We start from the raw sequence: 25,189 nt of genomic DNA, 5'->3' as shown, positions 1-25,189 counted from the left end.
CGAATAGTATTTTTTCCACACCTAAAAAGTTAGTAAAATTATTTCAAAATTTTGAACCCCTCTGCAAAAGGCTGCACGTAAATTTTCGTAATTTTTTTTCTAAACGTTATATACCACTATAACTTTACTTGTTTCAGAAATGAACCATAATGACTCAGTAGTTTTTTCAAAAAATCTATTTATAGATTCTTTCCCATACAACATTTTCGTAATTTTTTTTTTCACCTTAAATATACATTTTAATAAAAAAACTTAATAAGGATTTATTGTTACTGCTCTTAAAATCTATCGGATGGTATTTTTTTCCACACCAAAATCGAACTTTTTTGCGAATGTCCACTATTTAGCGATTTCGGACCACTGGTGCAAAAAAATTTCTGACTATAATTAATTTAAAAAAAAAATCTAACCCTACTGGGGTATATTGTTATTGTCACGGGTGACCGCTTAGGGCTTGAGGTGTTTACATTAGAGATCAATTACCTACATGATAATAGGTCTGATGAAAATATCTTTCAAGAACCTGATATAGTAATCAAGTATACATAATATTATATTTACAAAAGTAATGCTGCATTAATTATAATCTCAAAGTTAATTTTCAAAGAATTTCTTTGCTCTTAAATTCCAATTGTCCTCCCATCTAGTTTCCTGAAACTTTTCAAGATTTTTCCTCATGGTTTCCGACAGTTTGTTCATATGAGTGTTGTTTGGGAAGTCTTCAAACCATGTTATAATTTGTTTTGCAAGTTCATCACTACTTTTAAATGTGTAGCCATTTTTGCCATTACTGACAAGCTCCTCAATGCTGAAAATGAAGAAATAAAAAGAAAATAAATATATTACATTTAAAATAAATACAATTTGTAGTATATCCTATGACAAAGTAGTAAGATTATTTTTTAAAACTTACCACTTAAAATGACAAGCAAACACAGGTAGACCAGCTCCAAACATATCCACCACTTTCATTGGAAGGTCGAGACCAGAGGAACTGGTGTGCAGACACACACCTAGGTCGGCACTGGCCACCATGGTAGGATAATCACATGCCTTCAACCAAGGAGTCACCACTTGTACATGTTGCCAGTCACGGGCTGCCATTTTCTTTATGTAGTGGTCCTTCATTGGTCCCTTTCCAGTGATTACACAAACCAACTTTGGTAACCTCTTTGTAAGGCTGTAGGTGGTGTCGTAGACTAAAAAAATATCCTCATTAACAATTTTAAAAACTCATTTGCTAAAAATGTAAGCTATGAAAGAAGTATTGGAAATTATCAAGAAGCTATTATTGACCCCTCAAGCCCCAAAACAACAATAAAATAGCTATTGTGTCTGGATTTTCCAAGATCAAGGTATTATAAGAAGAAATTCATAGAGGCATCTATGGATTTTTTAATTTACCTTGGAGTGCATTCATTAAAATGCCAAAGTCTTCATCAGGAGTCCAACTAGTGCTGCTGAAGAGCAGTCCAGGTCTATCAGACCTTAAATTCACCATATTACCAATCAATTCAGTGAATGCTGTTCTGCTATTCTGGTCACCTTTGAACTCAGTATATTGTTCCCCAATCTTGAGAAACCAAACATGCTTTTCATGAATGTTAATTGGATGAAATATTTTTGGAGGCCTGTCATACAATACTGTTGCACTGAAAAATTACAAGAATTTGATGATGGTAAAGTTTGAAAAACATTTTAAAGCTACGAGTTATAATCTTATATCTTTAAACGAGCAATTCTTGTATATATATAATTGGAATCTCGGAATCGGTCAAACAGCTAGTAAGATTTTAATTACGAAAGGCTTATTCTATGTTTTTTAGCATATCTGATATCTTTTACTTACGAGATATCCCAATTTTCTATCAGATCTTGCTTCATTGCATATGTAACACACAAGTTACTTTGAGAAGATTGACCAAAGAATCTTTCGATCCATTTGGATATTTTAACAAGAGGATGACTAGGACTTAAAGTTATTGCCATAATGGAATATGCATAGTTGTGCCAATCAATAACAAATCTTGTTTTAGTTACCAAACAGTAGAACCTGCATACTGGCAAGGTTGGTATAGCAGGAGGATTTTGACACAACAAGTACTCACAGTTTCCAGTTATTAACAATGTTAGGAATAAACTTATCGCTTGCCATAGTGCTTTCACAAAATACTGTACGAGCTTAGGTCCACTGTCTAACTTTAGGGGATTCAGTTTAGTTATAACTATGTAAGGATTCTCTTGTATTTCCTGAAGTGGGGCTGTCTCCAAATATCCAATAAGTTTTACATTGAGTCCAGAACTTGCCAAGGACAGTGCATGGTACTGCATACGTGGACTTCTTCCTATATCACCTAGGACTACTATTTTGACGGTCTTTTTATTTCCTACCTCGGCCATTGTGGTATATTTCACAGAATAAAGTTATATATAGCCTATTGGTATATTTCTACACTAAGACAACACGAGGCACATTTAATTTTTAGTAATTCATGTAGGTACATAACATCTCATTTTCGTCATTTTCAGATTATAAGGAAAGGCGGCTCCACTCCAAACATCAAATGCATGCAAGTGAATAAATTTTCTTCTTCTTCTTTTTTTTTCTTATTATGGCACTTCGGCTATATACACCATGGCCAGTGTCAAGTATTATAAATGGCGGGAAAACAGTATTGTCAAAGTAGACAGGTAGTTATATCTATTGTGGTATTGTTGCATACAATTTTCAGCATCGTTTCTTTATATCGTCAGGTCAAAAATCTAGTCAAAGTCGAAGTAAAAAGTCAATACAGTGAAGGAGTCAAGTCGGTCGATTCAGTAAAGTGGTAGACGCTTTACTGAAACTTTCGATGGGGTTTTGGAGAGTACACAAAATAGCTCATTTCTGGATATTGCATCACTTTCCTACACTTGTGCACGATGACGAATATCTAATGGTTAATATCCTACTAATATTACACATTAAAAACCCCTTTAACACAATTTTAGGAAAATAATACAAAAACACAACATCACTCTTTCACATGAATGAATCCATAGATAAAGTATTATAGTATAGATGTAGTCTTAGCCAAGGGCGTCGCCAGCCGATGGCGCAGGGGGGGGGGGGGGGGTCTTTTACCAGATTTTAATATTATAGTGGTCGTTGTTTGTTGTCGTACACACGTAAAAAGCTATGCAATTTTTATAACCAAACTAGCTGTTGCCCGCAACTTCGTCCGCGTGAATGTATGTTATTAAAATTGAGATTTAGAAAATTGAACACCGATCGATGTCTATTTTATTTGGATCTATATTACACACGAAATTTTTAATTTACATCAAAGACCCAGGAAACTTGAATCTCAGATACGGTACTTATCGTTTTAAAAAATAATTTCTTTGAAGACCGCTTGGCGTGGACAGGGGATGGGGGCCACAGGACAGGGGAAAGGAACATGTGACGGAGACAGAGGATAGACTTCAGAAGACGGGATTTAATGTAGTCATCAATCCCTCTTTAACCTGCCTCCGATTCTCAGATTCATAACCTACAATAAAACCAGAACAAAATAACGCTTGAAGTTGTTTACTTACTTACCCACAATGTAATTTCTTTATGGGCGTTGACCCACCGGCCACCACACATTCCCTCCACTGTATCTCCTGTGTCACCAGGATCGACAGCGGTATCTAACCACGAAAGCCCTTTGATTTGATCTCAGGGAACTCGAGGGACAAAGGCTCAAACTGGTTTGGGACCCGCAACGAAATTAATCAGAAGAAAATGTGCGCTTTTATAATTTTGGACGTGGAGGTAATATCAAATAATAATCAAAAGGGCATAAATTAACGTACCCAACGTTTTATTTTGGAAGTCGGCGTCCACGATAACGTGACGTCCGGAATTATAAATAGAATAATAAATAGTAAAAATTGTAACTGAGCTAGGTATAGCTAAATTAATATTGAAATTTGTTGTGTTACACTGTTGCCATTAATAATTGTGACCAAAACGCTTGAAGACACTGAGTAAGTTCCTATAGCGCTGTCTACGGTATCACCGTAGTATGCGACATCAGATTTACATTGTAGGTTGTCTAGCATTGCAGTTCTTTCGTCTTGGCAGAAACCTCCTTTCTCCCACAATATGATGAGAGGTTTATTCAAACATACTGCCTTCGGTCGTACATACTCTAACATTTCTACCTATGTGCTCGACCGATGCTAGTAACTTAGATCCGTAAAATTTTACTTTAAAATTTCCATGGCCGGTAACGAATTGAGTGGTCAATATCTATCCAGGGTTTGGATAATCGTTTACGAATACCTATTAGGAAAAGTTTTTAAGATCAACCTTTGCTAGAATAGGTAATCACTTTGGTTGTCGTTGTAAATTTCGAGGAGTTCCTTCAATTCCATTACTTATCAAGTCACCGTTTTTAGGGTTCCGTACCCAAAGGGTAAAAACCTTTAAGATCTATAATGCTTAATAACATACTTTGTAAATCTGGAGTCCCATATTACGATGATCTCGTAGACAGCGCAAGGAACTTCCGTGCCTTTAAGCGTTTTTGTCATAATTATTACTGGAAACAGTGTAACACAACAAATTCCAACATTAACTTAGATCTAGCTTAGTAGTCATAATTAACATTAATTATTCCCGTGGTGCTTTCCCTTTAGTTCCTTGACTTTCGGTCATTGCAACTTTGTGCTGTCTCCCGCTTTTTATGGGGAGGGAAAACTGTATACTTCCTACTCCTATCTTCTTCTGATTAATTTCGTTGCGGGTCCCAAGACAGCTTTAGCATGTCCCTCGGGCTCCCTGAGATCATATCAAAGGGTTTTCGTGGTTGGATACCGCTGTCGATCCTGGCAACTCAGGAGATACAGTGGTGGGAATGTGTGGTGGGCCAAGGTCCGTTAAAAAAAAAAAGGGTAAATACGGGACCCTTTTACGAAGACTTCGTTGTCTTACCGTCTGTCTCCAGGCTGTATCTCAGGAACCGTTATAGCTAGAGTTCTGAAATTTTTACAGATTGTGTATATCTGTTGCCGCTATAACAACAAACACTGAAAACAAAATAAAATCAATATTTAAGGGGGGCTCTCATACAACAAACATGATTTTTTGGCCTTTTTTGCTCGATATCAATAATGACAACAGGCAGGCAGTTGAAATTTTCACAGAATCCTTAATTGTATGTGTACTTTAATATTTAATAATAAAATTAGAATATAATAAAAATTTAGGGGGGCTTCCATACAAAAATACAACTTTTGGCCTATTTTTTCTCTATAACGGTACGGAACCCTTCGTGTGCGAGTCCGACTCGCACTTGGCCGATTTTATTGTAAACATGGTATCAAATTCGGGCAATCTATACAACAAAAAAAGAATTTTGAAAATCTGACCACAAACCGCAAAGTAAACATTAACTCCTCCTTTTTTTAATGTCGGTTAAAAAAAGTATCTAAAATGTTGACCAGGGATGTAAGGTATCATCATGCCAAATTTCATTGAAATCGGTCCAGCGGATTCAGAGATTAGCCTGTACAAACAGACAAACAGACAGAGAAACAAAAATTTCAAAAACAGTTAAAATGTGTTCTACTACTCTTCTAACATGCCCCTAACTCGTTTTTTCAAGTTTATTTTCAATGTACAAAAATTTTACCTCTACGATTTTATTATATGTATAGATATAGATATTAATTGATGTGACATTTTTAGCACTAATGCCATATATAGCACGAATAAGGGATTAATAAACTTATAAATTATCTTTTTAGCTTACAAAAATACTGATTGAAAAGCCCCAAAAACGTTGTTCAAAACTTACGTATTTAATGTTAAATCACTGATCTCCATTATACAAGTACGCGCGCGCGCGTACTTGTATAATGGAGGTCAGTGTGTTAAATCCACGTGTTTGAGGCATTCTTTGACCATTCTTATGGTTTATTGGACTATGGACTAAACGTCAAATCTACTAATTTCTATGTTGATTAAATATCGAAAATCAAGCCATGATATATTCTGTTCTATCACAAATCTTATTTATTGTCTAATTTTTAACTAAATTAGCACATACAAAGTCAAGCCATCAGTAAAATAACAAAAATTTGAGTAAAAATATAAACATACCGATCCAAGGACAAACTTTTTTGGTTTTCCTTTTTTCTCGAGCCACATTCAACAACACTGCACTTAGGCATTAAGTCTTTTCTTGTCCGTAATCACTACATACAAGAATTAAGCTGAAATATCCATGAAATTTTCAATAATCATCTATTTTAGTTTAATAATACGACACTTTGACGGTTTATGTACCTCGGAGAACTGGAACATAAAATGGCGGACCGGCCACAGTATTTTGCACAGATTTTAGAAGTAAGAGATATGTTATAGAGCTTGTCACATATCGCCAAATCCTGCCCATATGAGCACAAATTGTCAGTCGTATGTCAATCACTCCAGGGCTTACACGTTTTCACTACGCCGTAAATTGTGAGCAAAATGCTGACTTTATTGTGCTATAATTACCTACAAAAATTGCAGCGATACTGTGAATTTCAAAAATAGCGGGATCACCTATAACAGCCAACTGTAATTTAAACGATTTTTTAATTTAAAAATCAATTATTCTTCACGAAAATTATTCTTCACGAAAAATGTTCCGTGAACTATCAAACTACTCACTCACTAGTGACATTATTACACATGTGTCAATTTTAACCGATTCGTTGCCACCTTCATTTTCACGAATTCTTACCACAGCCTCACAGGCCAAGCAGTTTGTTCGATGACGCGCCATAAGCGTCATCGGCCCTGCTAAACGATGACGCATGCACGTGCGGCATTGGCCACTGGTTGTGTTTTATGCACATTTAGACTAAGGAATTGTAATTACAGTATAATAAATTAGTTTTAACGTGTTTTTTAACAATCATTGTATGCCGCGCCTGGCGCGTCATCGGCCTCACTGAATCTTTTTAAATGACGCGCTGAGCGCGGCAGTGGCCACGAATCGGTTAAAGAACATCTGGAGCGAATTGTGTTTATAACTACAGAACGAGGCGAAATTACGAGAAATTCTCCTTGTATGTAAAATATAAGACACATTACCTCCCGAATATCTTGGATTTAGGGCCAGTTGGCTATTGATTTCAAAAAGGGACGCTCAGTCAAGAACCTGACAAGTCAGCTATGCGCACATGAGAGAGTGTTGCATCAGACAGACACGCAAGTTACTGATGACACAACTGCAGAAGCATTGTATGCGAAAACCAAAAGGGGTAATAAGAAAAAGAATAATTTCAAATGCAACTACTGCAAGGATAAGGGTCACAGGGTAAAAACCTGCAAGCGGTGGATCGAGGATGGAAAACCTCTGAAACCTCCCAAGGAATCCAAGACCGCAGAGGCAATGTCAATACAGTCAGATTTTGGTGACAGGAAGGATTTAAAATGGTACGTTGACAATGGGGCAACCAGTCACGTGACCAATAGGAGTGACTTCTTCCAGACCTTCAAATATTTCAAGAGCCGTCAAACAGTGACTGGCGCGAATGGCCAATGTATTGAAGCCCTGGTCATCGGAAATACTCTCGCAGAGGCTGATGTAAACGATAAACCAGTATCAATATTACTGAAAAATGTATGGTACGTACCCGGCATTAGCAAGAATTTATTCTCAGTCCTCGCCACCCATGATATTTCGGAAAAGCGTTTTTGAGTCTACCACACAAAAATGTACAATAAAGATTGATGGACAGACGAAACTGATTGGTACTCGCAGCAAGTTTGGAGGACTATACAAACTAAATTTAAGATGTCTACAACCAACTGTACGAGTTAATCATGTGTCCACCTCTAATCTGTTATAGCTGTATCGTGGCTGTATCACGAAAGATTTGGACTAAACTACCAGCAAATAAAGATCTCTGTGAAGGATGCGTCTATGGAAAATCCCACCGTCTAAAGTTTGGGACCAGAGATAAAGCTACAAAACCCGGAGAACTGTCCCTTCCCATATTCTATCACAAACTTATGATACTTTGTCCTCTTCAAAGATGCATAATTATACGAAGCACATACTTAGTAAGCCTCCGTGGTCTAGTGGTTAAGAGCGTGGCTCTCGACTCGGAGGTCGTGGGTTCGATTCCTACATTAGAAACATGTTATTTCCAAGTTTGGTTAAAAACAATACAGGCTAATCACCTGATTGTCTGACAAGTAAGATGATCCATGCATCGGATGGGCTTGTAAAAATTCCTCCCTGTAAAAGGTCCTGCGCCTGATCTCTCGCCAGTCGTGTCCGTCTTCCGTCCCACTGGGTTATGAGAGTGAAGGAAAAGAGAGTGATCTTGTGAACTGCGCACACATTTGGGCACTATAAAATTACTCTTACGTAATTGGGCCTGGTTTCAATGAAACTGGTCACCGTCACTGAAATCGGTGTGGGGAGTATTACTATTACCATAATCCAAGTCGAGCCAAGAGCCAAGCGTTTGTTTTTATTGTGGTAAGTATATTTTATAGGTATTTTTAACAATGTGCATGTGCACGCCTGACAACATCCATATTAGTATTAACCATAGACATAATATAAATTAACTTATCCATAGTCAAACGGACGTCATGAAATAGAACATATTCTGTATATTAATTAATGCATTTTTTTGTATGTCAGACAGTAAGGATGGCGTTCGGAAGTATGCCATATTTTTATATTATTTTTTATGATCTTTTGAGGTACATCGCTTTTCTGTAGGACGTTGGGCAATTTTAATCCTTCTTCTTTATGCTGGCTAACACTCTGATAGAGAGCACGCCACTGTACATAGATATCGAATCCGCCATAAGATTGGCTTATGAATCTTAGCATATTATAAAGCTGAGACCAATGATATTCTATGTTACTAACGTAACTAGATTGGAAGTTTACGGTAGCAACGCGTTGCCACTTCGAAGATGCCTGCAGGCATATCTCACATACATAATGACATAACGAATATATGACTTGACATTGTCTTTTGAACAAAAAAGTGGTTACACATTTCTGAGAATCTTTTGTAAGACATTGCTACTCTAGTATTTTAGAAACTCATTGGCTGAGACATTTCTTCATAAGGCAGTGTGTCCTAGAAAAGGATATAAGAGTTGAGAAGGTTGATACAAAAGATCAACTAGCAGATTTTTTGACTAAGCCGCTATTCAAGCCGAGGCTTTCCGAGCTATGTAAGCTAGCTGGAATGTACAAATAACAAACAGTTGCTTTAGAGGAGAGGGAATATTAAGGTCACATAAAGTTTTGATTTAACTATTGTCAATTATTCTTATGAATCCTAGCAACTGTTATTATTGTATTGTGAATAGACTCGAATAAATAAAACGATTGTCGTAAGCAAAAAATAAGTTCCACCCTTTTCTTTACATATCTTAAAGATTTCAACCGCTTTCGGTCCCTTTAAATTGTTTTTGTTAGACTGTAATCATAATAAATACGCGAACGAAAAACTTTGTAACCCTTTTTACGAAAAATGGGAAAACGTAGGTGCATGAAATTTTGCACAGTTATAGGCCTCTTGGATATCGTTGCTTAGCTACGGCAACGCCGCGGGTCGGTTGACGGCGGAAACTCACGGGCGCTTTTCTCATATGATTCTCATACAATGATACAAGTCACTGCCCGTGGTCACTGCACTTTTTAAAAGCTTTTATTTAACTTGCTCTGTATGGACTGTATGTATGTAAGTATGTATGTTCGGGTGAAATCTTGTAACTCAATTTTGGAGTAGATATATTTAACCGATCGAGCAGAAATTTTGCAGGCACGTTGAGTTTGAATAACAATACATGATATTGTTTGTGACATCACTCTAATGCAGTTCTACAATATAGATATTAAATGAAAGGGCTCATTGAGAGTAACTCGGAAACGAATGTAATGTCATTCTACATCCAATATGGCGGCTCATCTAAGATAGGGGAATATAGTTATTTTTAAAGCACTTCTGCAATATGGGTGTCAAACAAAAAGGCTTATTGAGAATAAATTGAAAAGTCATGTTGTGTCCTGTAGTGTCGTATCGTGTCGTGTCGTGTCGTGTCGTGTCGTGTCGTGTCGTGTCTTGTTATGTCAAGTCAAAACCAGTCGGGCATTAGAAAAGGCCTGGTTGAATCCGGTCATTTTTGTTAAGTGATATTTAATGTTTTAGTCGTAAAATTACGGACGATTTCTTAAAGACTTAAATTAAGTTAATCAGATTTTAACAAATTCTTGAAACAAAACAAAATACAATCAAGTAGACTTAAGAAATCTAGTCAGAGATTTAACTAAAAAAGAAAAAATAAATTATAAGCAAAAAACTTTTTGAAAAAAAGCTTTTATTTAAATACTTTAAAAAGAAGAAAATAAATTCCCCCTTAAAAATTCTAACTATTAAGTTATAACCTCAATATATTATACAATTTGCATTATTATAAAAGACATTGACAAATTTGACAGATGAGTGAAACAAAAGATACGAAAAACCATTTACGTAAAAGAGACAGTTCTATTTTTAAAAGTCAAATCGTATCGCTGTCTCTTTCTTCGCCTGAGCTATGACGAAAATTCGATTTTTTCCAGATAGTTCGAAAAAATAATTGAAAATGTAAATAATCGAGGTATTTATTGCAATCAAGACATGTAGTAAGAGATTCCATGTGTTTTGTTTACTTTCGAGTCATAATTGGTACATTTTCGATACACGCACGACGTCATTTTCAATTTATTTAGGTAAGACAAGACGCGGCACATTCGTGACTGCGCTCGATGCAGACTAAACAACAGACGGCCCAATTGGGCCGTATTTGAAGCTTCACAACGCGCGCGGTAGTAACATATCTTGTTTGAGTATTTCATCATTGCACATAATATTGTTTATTATAAACGTGACGATTTTTACTGATAGAACCCCATCAATTTGCCACGGGCCCCGGATCTTATAGTTACGCCACTGTCTATGTCCTTTTTCGGGACTCTTAACAATATATTATACCAAATTTCAGCAAAATATGTTCAGCAGTTTCGGCGTTAAGAGGTAACAGAGTACAGACAGACACACTTTCGCACTTATAATATTGTTACGATACATGGTATACGGACATGTGGTGCTATCTAGCGACAAACCAGCGAAACTTACCGAGGGAGCACAGGCAACATAAATCCCCTACTCAATACTAGATGGCATGAGGTGCGCAAGTACATACTCGAACCTTCTAGAAAAGTCCAACATTTTGTTTACGTGTTTACCGGTTTATTTTGTTTACGTGTTTAGTTGTTTACTTTTATTGTGGTACATGCTCGAGCCTCCTAGAAAGTTCCCACGGTTGTTTACTTGTTTACGTGAATCGGGAACTTTCTGGAATTCGTCTCGTCATATAAAAAGAGCCGCAGGCAGGCCCGGCAAGTCAGTTCGATCTGAGCTATCTTCGAGGCGACAACAAGTGATCAATAGTGAGTGAACCAGTGAAACCTGCGACTTGGCTACGACCTAGGACAGTCATTGTGCTTAGTGATTGAACCTAGTGATTAGTGTTTGGACTTAGTGCTAAGTGTTGTGACCTAGTGTGGGCTTGTGTGACCTAGACTTAGTGTTTAGTGCAGTGTTAATAAAGTCTTCAAGAGGGTCACCAGGTCTTTCTCTCCAAATCCTCGAACCCTAGCACGTAACAACTGGTGTCAGAAGTGCGATTTGGAGATGCCATTGAATCCGAGAGAGGACTTCAAGAGGAGTGTCAGGACAAGGGTGCAGCGAGCTGCTGCCATTGACTCCGAGAGGGGAGTTGCGGAGGCCACACCCACTGGGGACCAAGCTCCGCCCACTGAGGGACACGTCCCACTCACTGGCCCCGCCCACCTGGCTCCGCCCACTGACCACGCCCACCAGGTTCAGCCCACTTTGGGTGAAGCCACGCCCACTGGCTCCGCCCATCGGGACACGCCCACTGGCCACGCCCCTCAGGCTCCGCCCACTTCGGGCGTGGCCACGCCTACTGGCTCCGCCCACCAGGCCACGCCCACTCAAGCCACGCCAACTGGCCCCGCCCACCGGGACCCACCTGCTCAAGCCCCGGCCACTGGCCACCTTGACTCGCCCGTAGTTTCTGCGTCTTCTCAAGTGGCTCTTCAATTAGAAAGCCTAATTGAATTAATTCAGGCTTTGCAAGAGTCACAAGACCGCAAACTCGGCGCTTTGTAGGATTCTCAAAGGGCTGAAATACAGGCAATGAAGGAGTCACAAGACCGCAAGCTCGGCGCTTTGCAGGATTCTCAAAGGGCTGAAATTCAGGCAATGAAGGAGTCACAAGACCGCAAGCTCGGCGCTTTGCAGGAGTCTCAAGAGCAACAAAAGGACCTCCAAGAAAAAGCGCTATTGGCTATAAAGGATGTTAGTGACACGGTGACTAAGCTTCGGAAAGATGTCGACATAATGGAAGAACGCGTTACCGGGCTAGGAGTGGATATGGAAAATGTGAAAACCGGCCTCACAGAACTACAGAAGTGGAAAGTTCGCCTGGAAACCACAGGAGTCGCGACGTGTAGTGGAACTTCCGGAGTGGCACACGGGCCAAGAGTAAAAGTACCGCCATACGACGGCACTACTTCTTGGAACGCTTACCGTCAGCAATTCCAGACTGTTGCTTCTGCCAACGGATGGACTGACGACCAATGCCTGACCGCTCTCACTGTTGTGCTCAGAGGGCAAGCTCTGTCAGTCCTGGAAGCACATACTCCTGTATGTGCTTCCAGGACTGACAGAGCTTGCCCTTGGAAATGGGTTCCAAGACCTGATGGAGGCACTTGAATCCAGATACGGGGAGCGACACCTGGAGCACGTGTTTCGTGCCCAACTGCGTGACAGAGTCCAACGCTCAGGAGAAGGATTACAACAATGGGCGTTGGAAATTGAAAAACTCGTCAAGAAGGCACACCCAGGAGCTGACGCCAAGATGGTCGACACGAATATCGTGCAAGCATTTGTCGACGGAATCAGGGATCTGGAGGTCAGAGCTGCAGTGAGGCTTCGTCACCACACCTCGCTTAAGGAAGCATTGGCGCATTGCTGGAAGTCGAGGCTGTTCGCCGTGACATACGACAGACCCATAAGATCCACGAGGTCTCTAAGGAAGTCAAGGAGGTCAAGGCTCCCACGAAGAAAAGTTTTGGAGCCATGTGCTACAAGTGCGGCGAGAGGGGCCATCTTCAGCTCAACTGCCCGCAGAAGGAGACCCAGATGGCAAGAATGAAAAAGCTCGAGGAACAAATGGAGGAGCTGAAGAAGCAAGGGGCTTCGTCCCCTGTCCGGGAGCAAGGAAACGAATAAAAGCTAAGGGGCGAGTGCTGGCTGACACGGAGGAAGCCCCAATAACGGTTGTCTCCCAAGCAAGCAGCGGGAATAGTCTGGTGATTCAGGGGACTATTAACGGGACGGACTGCAAAATGACTCTAGACACAGGAGCCTCTAGACCTCTAGACACAGGAGCCTCTAGACCTCTAGACACAGGAGCCTCTAGACCTCTAGACACAGGAGCCTCTAGACCTCTAGACACAGGAGCCTCTAGAACAATAGTGAACCCAAATTTGATAAAAGCCGCAAGGAGGCACAAGAGGAGAATTAACTGTCGGCTTCTTACCGCCTCCGGTCAGCCAATACCCGTCCTGGGAGAAATGTCAGTTACGATGAATGTGGGGGAGTCCTCATACCCTCATGACGTTATCGTGGCTGAGATTATGGATGATTGCATCTTGGGTTTGGATTTCATGAAGAAGCACAACTGCAGAATTAATGTCGCTGACGGAGTTTTCAAGTGTGGTGAAGAAGAAATTTTCATCCTTGGAGGCGCCTGCGGGAAAGTTGAATGTGTAAAGAAAGTCATAATACCTAGACGTGCGGAAGCTCGGGTGCTGGTGAAACTACCGCCAGCTGGAAAGAAGAAGTCAAACAGATGCGTGATAATCGAAGACACACCTACCAAGACATCAGCGCAAAAAATGATGACGGCAAGAACCCTTGTTAGTGGAAGCAGTAACGCTGTGGTCAGAGTATTGAATCTTGGTGATCGCGAGATCTGCTTGAACAAAGGTGACGTCATTGGAAAGTGCGTGGAAGTTGTCTGGATGAGAAAGTGTAGTTCGATCACAGGCTCAGACTCAGCAAACACCAGCAACTATGGAATAGTGACTGAGCTACTCGATGACTGCAAGAGTAATCTGACTTATTCGCAGAGCATGTAAGCTAAGAAGTTTTTACAACGCCACGCGAATATCTTCTCCAGTCAGGAAGGCGACCTTGGAAGAACATCGATGGTTCAGCACAGGATAGATACCGGAAGCGAGAACCCAATTCGTCAACGAGCAAGACGGATACCCATTGCAAAGGAAAAAGAAGTTGAAGGCCTTTTGGAGAACATGAGAAGGAATAAGATTATTGAACCGTCTGCAAGTCCGTGGTGCTCACCGGTTGTATTAGTGAAGAAGAAAGATGGTAGCACAAGATTTTGTGTGGACTACAGACGTCTCAATGATGTCACCAAGAAGGACAGTTATCCATTACCTCGAATCGACGACACTCTGGACACCTTGAGTGGCATGAAATGGTTCTCGACCCTGGACCTGAAATCTGGATACAGGTGGAAATTCATCCAAAAGACAAAGAGAAGACAGCTTTCTCAACCGGTAAAGGTTTATGGCAGTTTAACGTAATGCCCTTTGGATTGTGCAACCCACCTGCCACATTTGAGCGACTCATGGAGTTGTACTGGCAGGCTTAGTTGGAGAGGCTTGCTTAGTCTACTTAGATGACGTCATTATTGTTGGCCTCGACTTCGAAGACCATTTGCGAAACTTAGAACGAGTTTTCGCCAAAATAGAGGGGGCCAAGTTAAAGTTGAATCCGAAAAAGTGTCGTTTATTCAGGAGTAAGGTCAACTATCTCGGCCATGTTATCTCAAGTGATGGAATCCAGACGGACCCGGAGAAACTGGAAGCAGTCCAAAATTGGCCAACCCCTAAGAACAAAACCGAAGTGCGGGCATTTCTCGGCCTATGCTCCTACTACAGGCGTTTTGTTAAGGGATTCTCAGAGATATCCAAGCTATTACATCGGCTGACAGAAGATAAACGACAGTTTATTTGGGACGAGACCTCTGAAGATTCTTTTCAGAAAGTGAAGAAACATTTGTGTGAAACACCAATCCTGGGGTATTCACAAACTGAAGGTCAATTTATTGTCGACACGGACGCAAGCAACACAGCCATTATCTCAAAAACAGGGTGAAAGAGAAGTTGTAATTGCATATTTCAGCAAATCATTATCTAAGCCAGAAAGAAACTACTGTGTGACAAGAAGAGAACTCTTGGCTTTTTAGTTAAGTACCTACTTATACATAGGTAACTAAAGTTTTCCTTTTTGTAGCAATGATATTCTATGTTACTAACGTAACTAGATTGGAAGTTTACGGTAGCAACGCGTTGCCACTTCGAAGATGCCTGCAGGCATATCTCGCATACATAATTGACATAACGAATATATGACTTGACATTGTCCAAAAAAGTGGTTACGCATTTCTGAGAATCTTTTGTAAGACATTGCTACTCTAGTATTTTAGAAACTCATTGTTTTGTAGTAACAAAAATAATTATTTCATAATAATAATGACGTTGTTGTATTATTTTCAAATTATATTCAGATAGGTTGTTGTTGTCTTTAAGTTATTTAGTGGAATTCTGGTGGTTTGAGAGGCCATTTAGGTTTTAGCGGTTTCTGGTGGTTTACGCTGCTGAATTTGGTGGGTTAGTAAAAAAAAGTTGGCAACACTGGTTAAAGCTAAAGGACGCCATAGCCCATAATTAACTATTAAGGTTGGGTTCACAGATAAGTTGGGTTGCACCCGAGTCGTGGTTATAGTTAAAGTTAAATACCCCGTCCCCGCGTCCAAACATCCCATAATCTCATACGACATCTGTCAATTTTTCCGGTTATAGTTAAGGTTAAAGCATATATACTAGTAATCTGTGGGTTAAAGTCAATTGTCAAAGTTAGTTGGTGCAACCCAGTCTAAAATAACTTTAGTTGGAGAATACTTTCACTTTAACCACGCCTCTGATGCAACCTAACCTTATAAAGTTAAAGCTAAAGCTAAATTTACAGTTAAAGTAAGCTGGTGCAACCCAGTCACTATCCATATAGTCATAAGTCAGCTGTTATTTGTTTACATCTGCGGTTTAGAAAATGGAAACATAAATCTAAAGCGAAGTAAAAGTTGAAAATAATGTCGAATGTGCTTATGATAAGACATCTTCCACATTCATTATCATTCAAAGATAAGGAACAGCTTCTAAAACATTTTGGAGCTGATAAAATATGGGAAACGAAGAAAAAGAGAAACTATGTTTTTGCCGCCTTTCCAAGTATTGAAAAAGCACAATCTTCTTTATCAAGGCTGCACCAGCTAGAAATAGCTAAAAGGCGTCTGGTTGTAGAATATTCATTTGAAAAGGAACCGTTATCTAAGGCTACAATAAACTTAGAAGCAAACTCAGTCATAACTAACCACATTAAAGACTTTTTACAAAGGTTGACAGCATGGAACCCATCGGTAAACTTCTACCAGCCACCTCCTCCTCATCTGAAATACGAATATCCGGAGGTAAGCCCACATATCGCTGTGAACATAATATCCGCGCTATACACACACAAGCCTCTTTATGTCCAAACGCTCCACTTAATGAATCGAATGTCTCTGGATTTACCTTTTAATGAAAATAGCGTCGCTGTTGAATTCTTCAAAGACACTTTCAGACAGTACTTTATAGATGAGATAGCAGTGTTGCCTCCTGCCGCAGTAAGTGACCCAGAGAGTGAAATATCCAGTGATGAAGGTGGCAAAGAAAAGCAACATCTGCCCCAGCTCGTTAAAAGGAAGCAAACCTTGCCAGTCTCCAGAAAACGACCGGCTGCAGTTCTTTCAACAGCTACACTGCCAAAAGCAAAGAAAATACATGTCACTCAGGAGGAGGTATTTGAAACAGTCACACCTTTGGTTGACACAAAGAAGATAGCTGTTGTAGTTCATCAAGACGCTTTACAGAAGAAAACCGAGGAGCCCGAAGTGATTGGTGGTCTAGGAACATTCCAGAAGGATGATAAACCTGAGGAGGAGCAGAAACCACAACAAGAGGAGGAGCAACCTTCAATATCTAAAAGAGAACTGTTAAAGAACAGAATATCATACAGCGACATGAAAGTGTTGCCAGTGTACAAAAACTATCATCCAGGTCAGCCATCCATGAGATTGTATATTAAAAATCTAGCAAAATCGGTCACCGAACACGATGTGAGAAGAATATACAAACGCTATGTGGATCATATACCAGAAGAGGAGCAAATAGGATTTGATGTAAGAGTGATGCAGGAGGGCAGAATGAAGGGGCAAGCATTTGTTACATTTCCCTCTGAGCGTATCGCTGAAAAGGCTTTGAGTGAGACTAACGGATACCTGTTAAAAGAAAAGCCTATGGTTGTGCAATTTGCTAGAGTTGCAAACCAAAAGAAGACCTAGCATTAATAAAAAATTCCAATGATCTTATCTTAACTATTTAGTATTTAATAAGTACAACCAAAAGTGTCCAACCGAAGCTTCGGCTTTGGCGGCAGAAGCCTTCGGCCAAAAAAAACACCTTTGGCAGAACCTTCGGCTTCGGCCTAAAACTCGACCGAAGCCGAATGTCCGAGCAACAATCGTAATAGAACCAAAGACTGAGTGAGTCGTGAGAGAGCAACGGACCGGTCGTGTGCGGTGCGGAGGCCACTGGGAGTCACTGTCAAATACAATAAACAAACACTAACTTCATAATAAATCATTTATTTTTTTATTAAGAAGTTAGTGTTTGTTTATTTTATTTTTTAGTTCAGTTTCGGTCTAGTCGAGTAAAACAAAACTGATTGATTGGTCTAATTATTGTTATTTGTGAAATAATAAAGAAATTATTATTTTTTACAATAGTACAGTCAATAAAGTAGTTGTAGAATGTGTGAGCGGGAACGTAAGAGATTTCTGCTGGAACTTATTCAGGGAGCTTAGGAACAAAACATACTAAAAGTCCTTAAGTCTAGGAGGTGAGCGGAGTGAGGGGAGGGAGACAAAAGTCAAAATTTTTGGTTTTTGGCTAATAACTAAAATACGATGCTTTATAGCAAATTATTTTACAATGAAAAAAAAACTTATTAAGTATATTCTCTGTATAATTTTGATTCTACACACTTTTTCCGAATTCTCATCCGTTTTCGAACTACACGCTTAGAAAAAGTGAAAATAAAAAGTGTTTTATTTTTAAATATTCCTTTCTAATTCTGATTGACTAGTAGCTTTACCGCTTCTATGCTTCGTTCAGTAAGTGAAAGGGCTGTAAGCACATCCCCCCATCCCCTTATTACACCCCTTGACGCGGCAACGCACCAGTAGCACCCCTGGTGTTGCAGACGACGCAAGGCATTACGGTAACCAGCTTCCACCAGTTGGAACATACACTAATTGTTAGCCTGCTTAGTTAAATGTATAAAAAACATACGGAAATGGGCTGACCCCTCAAGAGGTGGGGTGGGGGTGGAAAAATGTAGGTAATTTCTTGACGCCAAGGACAATATATACCAGCGCCTGAGGCTTCACTAAAACAATAATATATTTTGTCACTGCACCAGGGATTGTAGCAGCGGTTAATGTAGATGCCTGAGAGCAATTCTGAAACTTCCAGAGCGTATAGTTAAAAAAACGGATGAGAATTCGGAAAAAATATATAGAATCATAGTTATAGAGAATTAAATAAGCTTTTGTTTCGTTATAGAACTTTATTGCCACAACGCATCGTTTTTAAGGTATTAGCCAAAAACTAAAAATTGAGACTTGTCACCCTCCCTTCCCTCCGGCTCACCTCCTAGACGTCAGGACTTTTAGTTTGTTTTGTCCCTAAGCACCCTGAATAAGTTCCAGTAGAAATCGCTTAGGTTCTCGCTCACGCACTCAATACCCTCCTTTGTGTCATTCCATAACCAGACTACAAATAATTAATAAATAAATCACAAAATCAATATTGAAGTTTTGAAATAATTTTAATATTCATTGTAGCTTATAGACAATTTTGAACAAAATTAATTACTTAAAGTCGAGATTAAGATTACCTTCGGCTTCGGCTTCGGCCGAAGGTTGTGGCGATTGCCGATTAATCGGCTTCGGCTTCGGCCAAAAATAGACCTTCGGTCGGACACTAACAACTAATAACAACTAATTCAGTTTGATTAACAAAGTTACTTCTGAGAAAAATTTGACTGGATTGAACATAATATATTTCTAACTTTTAAATACTATTGTAAACTACATCATATTACATAATATCTATTTACTATAACTATAGAGGCATTGACAAAAAAAAAAGAAACAAATATACGACAAATGACAATGTACATTTATTTAAACAATCTCATATATCCATTAATTCTATAGCATATGATAAACACTCTTGATTGTCTTCCTTCTGTTTCCCCGTAAGGACCTGGTGCAGCAGTGGTAATGTATCATCTACAATCATTAACTGGTTGACGAGATTAACAATTGTCTTGTGCATGGTGTCCAACACATGTGACACTGTCTCATCCTTTGTCAGTAAATACTGCTGATAAAATGCATCCATTAAAAGCGTACACCAATCAAACAGTTTACTCTCGTACACCGAATCAAATGTTTTATTTGAATCAAGAAGCAAATATGAGATATACCTCATCAAGAATAATGCATTGTCCAATGACATTGCACTCCGTAAGTACGGAATGAATACTGCATCACTGAACTGAATCTGTAGTAAATAGTTTAACAATTCAAACTTTCCTTTATGTACAAGTTCATCCTTCTTGGCCATATCTTTACAGTTACAGAAATTATCAAAAGCTTCATCATCGCTTAAATGTAAACTCTCCTTACTGAGTAGCTTCAAAACATAATTCATTACTGATAGTAAAACAGATTCAGGTATATCATTGAATTGTTTTATATTTCTGTAGATGGGACGGAAATCTTGATTTTCTAACAGTGGGTTAATGATTTGCGCGCATATGCTTCTCTCTGTCATACCTGATGCTATGAACTCTTTTATTTCGTTAGTTACTTCAAACACAGGCTCAACAGGTGTATCCCAGTCAGAAATATTTGTGCTATTGTCTTGGACTACATCATGTGATCCAAGTAAGCTTGACAAATTCCTGTTTGTTTCAAGTGCAAATGGCAGCATCCCCACATGATTAGAAGCCTCCAGAATTATATAGTTATTGAAGGTGTAGATTTGGGCATCTTCAGAATACATTTTCATCGGATATTTACACGAGCCCACACCAAGTACTATGTTATAAGCAACGAGCAGGGCTCCATCCTGCTCCTGGTTGCTACCAAATAGGATTAGGTGGTCCTTGCCCATCCAGGCAATAGACACATTATTAGATGTGGATATCCAGGGCACTGTGCCAACTGTCCTCCAAGATCTTTCGGCAAGTTCATAAGCGGTTATTTTACCATCATTCCCTAAAAAAAACATAAAATTTCAAAATAAGAACACTTTATTATTTAGGCAAAGTAAAATACTAATGCAAGATAGAACACTCACATAGAAAATAAACACAAGGTTTTACTTTGGTGCTGATTAGTTTGCCCACAACATATGCTTCATCCCTGGCTACTTTTACCCTGTTGATTTTGGATTTGTCCATGTCTCCCAGCTCATCTCTGAGGGGACAGCACAGTATTTCATAGTTCTTCTTATGTTGTATGATGTAACACACATAGTCTGATTTCTTAGCACTGTAGCTAGTGACACTCACAATTTTTTCAGTATCTTTTATAAGTTGTTGATTCTCAAAAGTCTTCCTGTTTTCCAGAGCGTATGACAATGAGGCACAGTTTCCGTTTTCGAATATAATTAAAGATGAACCTTGTCTGGGTAAGATTTTTAAGATATTCACTGAAAACTAAAGTTGAATTCGTTAATTGAGGAAGCGATATGTTTATGATTTTAATAATATTATGACTTATCCAGAGAAACATGTTTTACTTACCTTATACTTTTTAATTTTGTCCAAATTATCGGAATCTTCTTTCCAAATTTTGATACTATTTTTATTAAAAACACCGACATAGGATTCTTGATCTTTGTCGAAAATCACAGGTGAGGTTAGGTGATCTTTAGAAGTCCATCCACTTATCTGTTTTTGATCTGAAAGCTGAAGATAATAGTTGTGAAACATTTGTATATCACTTCAGCTTCCTATTTTACTTTAAAATAATAGTGCATTACAATAATTTCAAAAAACTTACTCGATATTTGTTTATAACATTACGACCTAAAGATACAATACAATTGTCTTGGTCCGAGTCCTCAGAAACGCCAAGGAAACTATTACGATCAATTAAGGGACACAAAACATAATAACTGTGTAATTTGGCCATATTTAACTCTTAGAGCCGGCGCGAGACATGTGTTCATATAAAATAAAATAATTTTATAAAATACAAAACCACAACAACTCCACGTGACTCGTGACTCGTGAGTCGTGAGCCATAAAAAAATCTTTGGTACGGTCATAGACTTAATATATACTTATAGGTTTATGGGTACGGTCATAGACTTAATATACGGGTACGGTACTCTGCATAGACATAATATATACTTTATGTCTATGGTACTCTGCACAGATTACTAGTATATATTTGTAGACTGTGGCATGGGCTACTCACTACTGCATTTACCATAAACTTATAATAAATGATCAAACGAACTTACCAAGTGAAGTTCGATCATTATTATATGAGTCGCTTCATTCGAAGATATATAATTAACCAGTAGTACCTTTGTATATCTGCTTGGCATACGCGTTTTTTTTAAAGATTTATGTAGGTAAGTTGAAAAATTACACGCTCGCTAGATCACACGGCGTTCCGGCGTGCCTCATTATGTTTAGAGAGAAGTAATGCAAAAATCTTTCTTTCTTTCTTTGGGTACTGCAGCAAACATAGTTTCGTGCAGACTGGGTGGGAGGGAGATTATATCTTCGAATGAAGCGACTCATATAATAATGATCGAACTTCACTTGGTAAGTTCGATTGATCATCTAATATATATATTTCTTGTGTGCGTGTGTATGTGACTGAACTCCTCCTAAACGACTGGACCAATTTTGATGAAATTTTTTGTGTGTGTTCGTGGAGATTCGAGAATGGTTTAGATTTACAGTTTGGTCTACTGGAAAATGTTTTTTCAATTAATTTCTTATTTATAAGGAGTTGTTGATTTTGGAATGTTTTACATTAGATCCGGCGGACGGCGCTATCATCGCATTCAATATTATTCTATTTCAATTTTAGTTTGTCCTGACAGATGGTGCTACGATTAATTTGAAAAAAATTTTGTTATTCAATTCATGTGCTGATTAAAATATTAAATGTAATTATTTTTTAAAGAGTTTTGAAGTGTGTATAAATAATTTTGTGAATTCAGATGTTTTTTTAATTAATTTTTATTTGTAAGGAGTTTTTGATTTTGGAATGTTTTACATCAGATTCGACGGATGGCGCTATTATCGCATTCAATATTATTCTATTTTAATTTTAGTTTGTCCCGACAGATAGTGCTACGATCAATTTGAAAAAGTATTTCGTTATTTTGTGTTATAATTGTGTTATTCAAGTGAAGTTGCTAATTAAAATATTTAATGTAATTAGTTTTCGAAGAGTTCTGAAGTGTATATAAATAACTTATACATTTTGTATAAGTATATAAAACTCAAAGGTGACTGACTGATTGACATAATGATCTATCAACGCACAGCCCAAACCACTAGACGGATCGGGCTGAAACTTGGCATGCAGGTAGATGTTATAACGTAGGCATCCGCTAAGAAAGGATTTTGATCAATTCTACCTCCGAGGGGTTAAAATAGGGGATGAAAGTTTGCATATAATAATACTTCTTAACGCGAGCGAAGCCGCGGGCAAAAGCTCGTTTATTATATTTCTTCGCTTCATTCTTCGATATATAATTAACCAGTAGATTTTCAGAGTAACGAAAGAAAGATTTTTTTTTTACGAAAAACAATATTTATTATGAATAGTAATCATTATATTCGAGAAAGAATTTAATAATAATAACAGTCAGTAGAAACGAAACGTAAGAAACCTCTATGGTTTGTGATTCAAATGATAACACACTGGGATCATGGTGATTATACATAATATTATAATATAACTGATTCAGCGAAACTTTGTTCGTCGATAAAATGATGGCTAAGGAAAATATCGAAAATATTGTAGTCGCTAGTCCTTCCTGTCGACTGTCGTCTTACTGATCGTGTCCAGTTTCAGTCCCCGTGTCGACGCTCGTGTCGGCGCTCATGTCGATGCTCGTGTCGATGCTCGTATCGACGCTCGTGTCAACGCTGCCCCGCTCTCGCACAGCACCTGCTTTATCCAGCGACTAACCGACTGGGAGTTGGCTGTTCTATGCGGAGCGTTAAACGTTAGCAATAATAACCCGTTCTGTACCATTATCCTATTTAATATAATCTTGAATAACCATCGCACGGCGTAATAACTTAAATATAACTTGAAACTTTTTTTAATAAAAAGGAATTAAGTACATAATTTAATATCATCACCGATCCGATCACGCCCGGGAGTTGATGTCTTTGTAATATGATTTTCGATACCGATATTTAAAACCGTAATTTTTTATTATGCCGAGTTTTATTAGGCAGAAAGTTTTAAGTCAATGAGTAATGACCCGTATTCAGTAGGTACAGAGTGCAAGAAAAAAAAAAACAAATCATTTGTAAGTGGATCGCGGGTACTATACGCCTCAAGTATGTATTTATTATACAAATATTTTTACCGGAAAGCTTATTTCGAAAGACGCTTCAGTCTTCACACATTCATCTGAGCCAATGTAACCAACCAATAATGTCAACATTGTCCATAAACAATGACAGTACACAGGCTGTAGAAGATATTATATGTCGAATTGTTTGGCTAAGGTTCCGATGGAGCGGACGAAGATCTCTGTAATATGTCTATTAACTAATAAGATTGAACAGAGTATAAATATCTAAAATCTAATTCAAAGTAAAGTATTTTAGAATAAATTTTAAGGTTACTGCTTTAACTGGGTCCGGCTCTGAGGTCGTCGATAATGTATGCATATAATGTAATGCATATTAATATGATTGAAGGTCGAGAATATTGTGTTCTCGGTCCACCAGGCTAAATGTTTTAACAATTATTCAAGAATAAGTGTGATTCTGTTATCGTATTTATCATTGCATATTTTATTTAGTATTAAATATTTTAATCGCTGAAAACCAGTTGTTTCCGCGGCGGGAGTCAGAAATCAGGATATGAAGGTGTCAAAACACCTATCAGTTGAGTTAGCTCACGAATAGTACACTGATTTAACTGTTCTATATTATTCCGTTTTTAATAGGCATATACTATTACATAATATATCTAATATATAAAATTTATAAAACAATAAATGTATATATTTATTTATTATATGTATAACATATTATACTCTATTCTATTAAATATACATATACACATATATATATATATATATATATATATATATATATATATATATAAAAAAATAAAAAAAATAAAAAAAGTGTCCATGGCGTGATGGACCACAATTAATTAAAATTCATAATATTATTTCAATTATCCTTGGTGCGAAAAATCTAAATAATAAAATAACAAAAAAAGGATATGGACGAACAGTCTATAGACGGCCCCAATTTTATAATAAAAAAAAAAAAATATATATAAAATTCTCGTGTCACGGTGTGCGTATTTGAACTCCTCTGAAACGGCTCGACCGATTTTCGTAAATCTTAGCGAGCTAGGGTTGAGAATCAGACAACATCTACTCTTTTATCTTTATAAGTGTATTCATTTGTTGAATAAATAATAGTAAATTATTACAACTCGAAACTGCCGGCGACCATTGTTTGTGCGACGGGATAGCAATCATGGACTTTGCCATGGTGACATACTTATTTAGCCACTTCAATAAAATAATAATAAGTATTATGAGCGAAATACTTTAAATGGCAAAACAAC

General features: G+C 38.1%; 3 protein-coding genes across 4 annotated transcripts; 1 reads left to right on the top strand and 2 right to left on the bottom strand.

Moving 5' to 3' along the window:
* Positions 1-527: 527 nt before the first annotated feature.
* LOC121738717 (chitobiosyldiphosphodolichol beta-mannosyltransferase) lies at positions 528-21,603 on the bottom strand. 2 transcript variants are annotated; one of them, XM_042130943.1, is made up of 6 exons: positions 21,599-21,603; positions 2,442-2,551; positions 1,850-2,404; positions 1,405-1,652; positions 914-1,199; positions 528-808 (listed from the first exon to the last, which is right to left on the bottom strand). In XM_042130943.1, the coding sequence occupies exons 3-6, from the start codon at positions 2,398-2,400 to the stop codon at positions 595-597; spliced, it is 1,299 nt and encodes a 432-aa protein (XP_041986877.1). In that variant the 5' UTR covers positions 2,401-2,404; positions 2,442-2,551; positions 21,599-21,603; the 3' UTR covers positions 528-594. The 2 variants fall into 2 exon arrangements, with proteins under 2 accessions (XP_041986877.1, XP_041986876.1); XM_042130942.1 differs by having other exon boundaries at positions 1,850-2,551.
* LOC121738718 (RNA-binding region-containing protein 3) lies at positions 16,156-17,611 on the top strand. The gene has a single exon (XM_042130944.1). It carries the CDS (start codon positions 16,310-16,312, stop codon positions 17,597-17,599), a length of 1,290 nt encoding a protein of 429 aa, XP_041986878.1. The 5' UTR covers positions 16,156-16,309; the 3' UTR covers positions 17,600-17,611.
* Positions 19,479-21,603, bottom strand: LOC121738716 (nucleolar protein 11). The gene is made up of 4 exons (XM_042130941.1): positions 21,395-21,603; positions 21,136-21,300; positions 20,688-21,048; positions 19,479-20,605 (listed from the first exon to the last, which is right to left on the bottom strand). Exons 1-4 carry the CDS (start codon positions 21,524-21,526, stop codon positions 19,515-19,517), a joined length of 1,749 nt encoding a protein of 582 aa, XP_041986875.1. The 5' UTR covers positions 21,527-21,603; the 3' UTR covers positions 19,479-19,514.
* Positions 21,604-25,189: the final 3,586 nt, after the last annotated feature.

This window comes from Aricia agestis, chromosome Z (assembly GCF_905147365.1).
Source record: "Aricia agestis chromosome Z, ilAriAges1.1, whole genome shotgun sequence".
NCBI classification, from domain to species: Eukaryota; Metazoa; Arthropoda; class Insecta; order Lepidoptera; family Lycaenidae; genus Aricia; species Aricia agestis.
Note: the sequence above shows the minus strand (reverse complement) of the source record. Positions and strands in the feature narration are given on the sequence as shown.

Coding starts and splice junctions, on each gene's coding strand:
- LOC121738718 (XM_042130944.1), top strand. CDS start 16,310: ATGTCGAATGTGCTTATGATAAGACATCTTCCACATTCATTATCATTC.
- LOC121738717 (XM_042130942.1), bottom strand. CDS start 2,400: ATGGCCGAGGTAGGAAATAAAAAGACCGTCAAAATAGTAGTCCTAGGT. Junction 1,653..1,849: donor ATAGAAAATTGGGATATCTC/GTAAGTAAAAGA, acceptor GTAATTTTTCAG/TGCAACAGTATTGTATGACA. Junction 1,200..1,404: donor TTTAATGAATGCACTCCAAG/GTAAATTAAAAA, acceptor ATATTTTTTTAG/TCTACGACACCACCTACAGC.
- LOC121738716 (XM_042130941.1), bottom strand. CDS start 21,526: ATGGCCAAATTACACAGTTATTATGTTTTGTGTCCCTTAATTGATCGT. Junction 21,301..21,394: donor ATGTTATAAACAAATATCGA/GTAAGTTTTTTG, acceptor TATTATCTTCAG/CTTTCAGATCAAAAACAGAT. Junction 20,606..20,687: donor ACCTTGTGTTTATTTTCTAT/GTGAGTGTTCTA, acceptor TGTTTTTTTTAG/GGAATGATGGTAAAATAACC.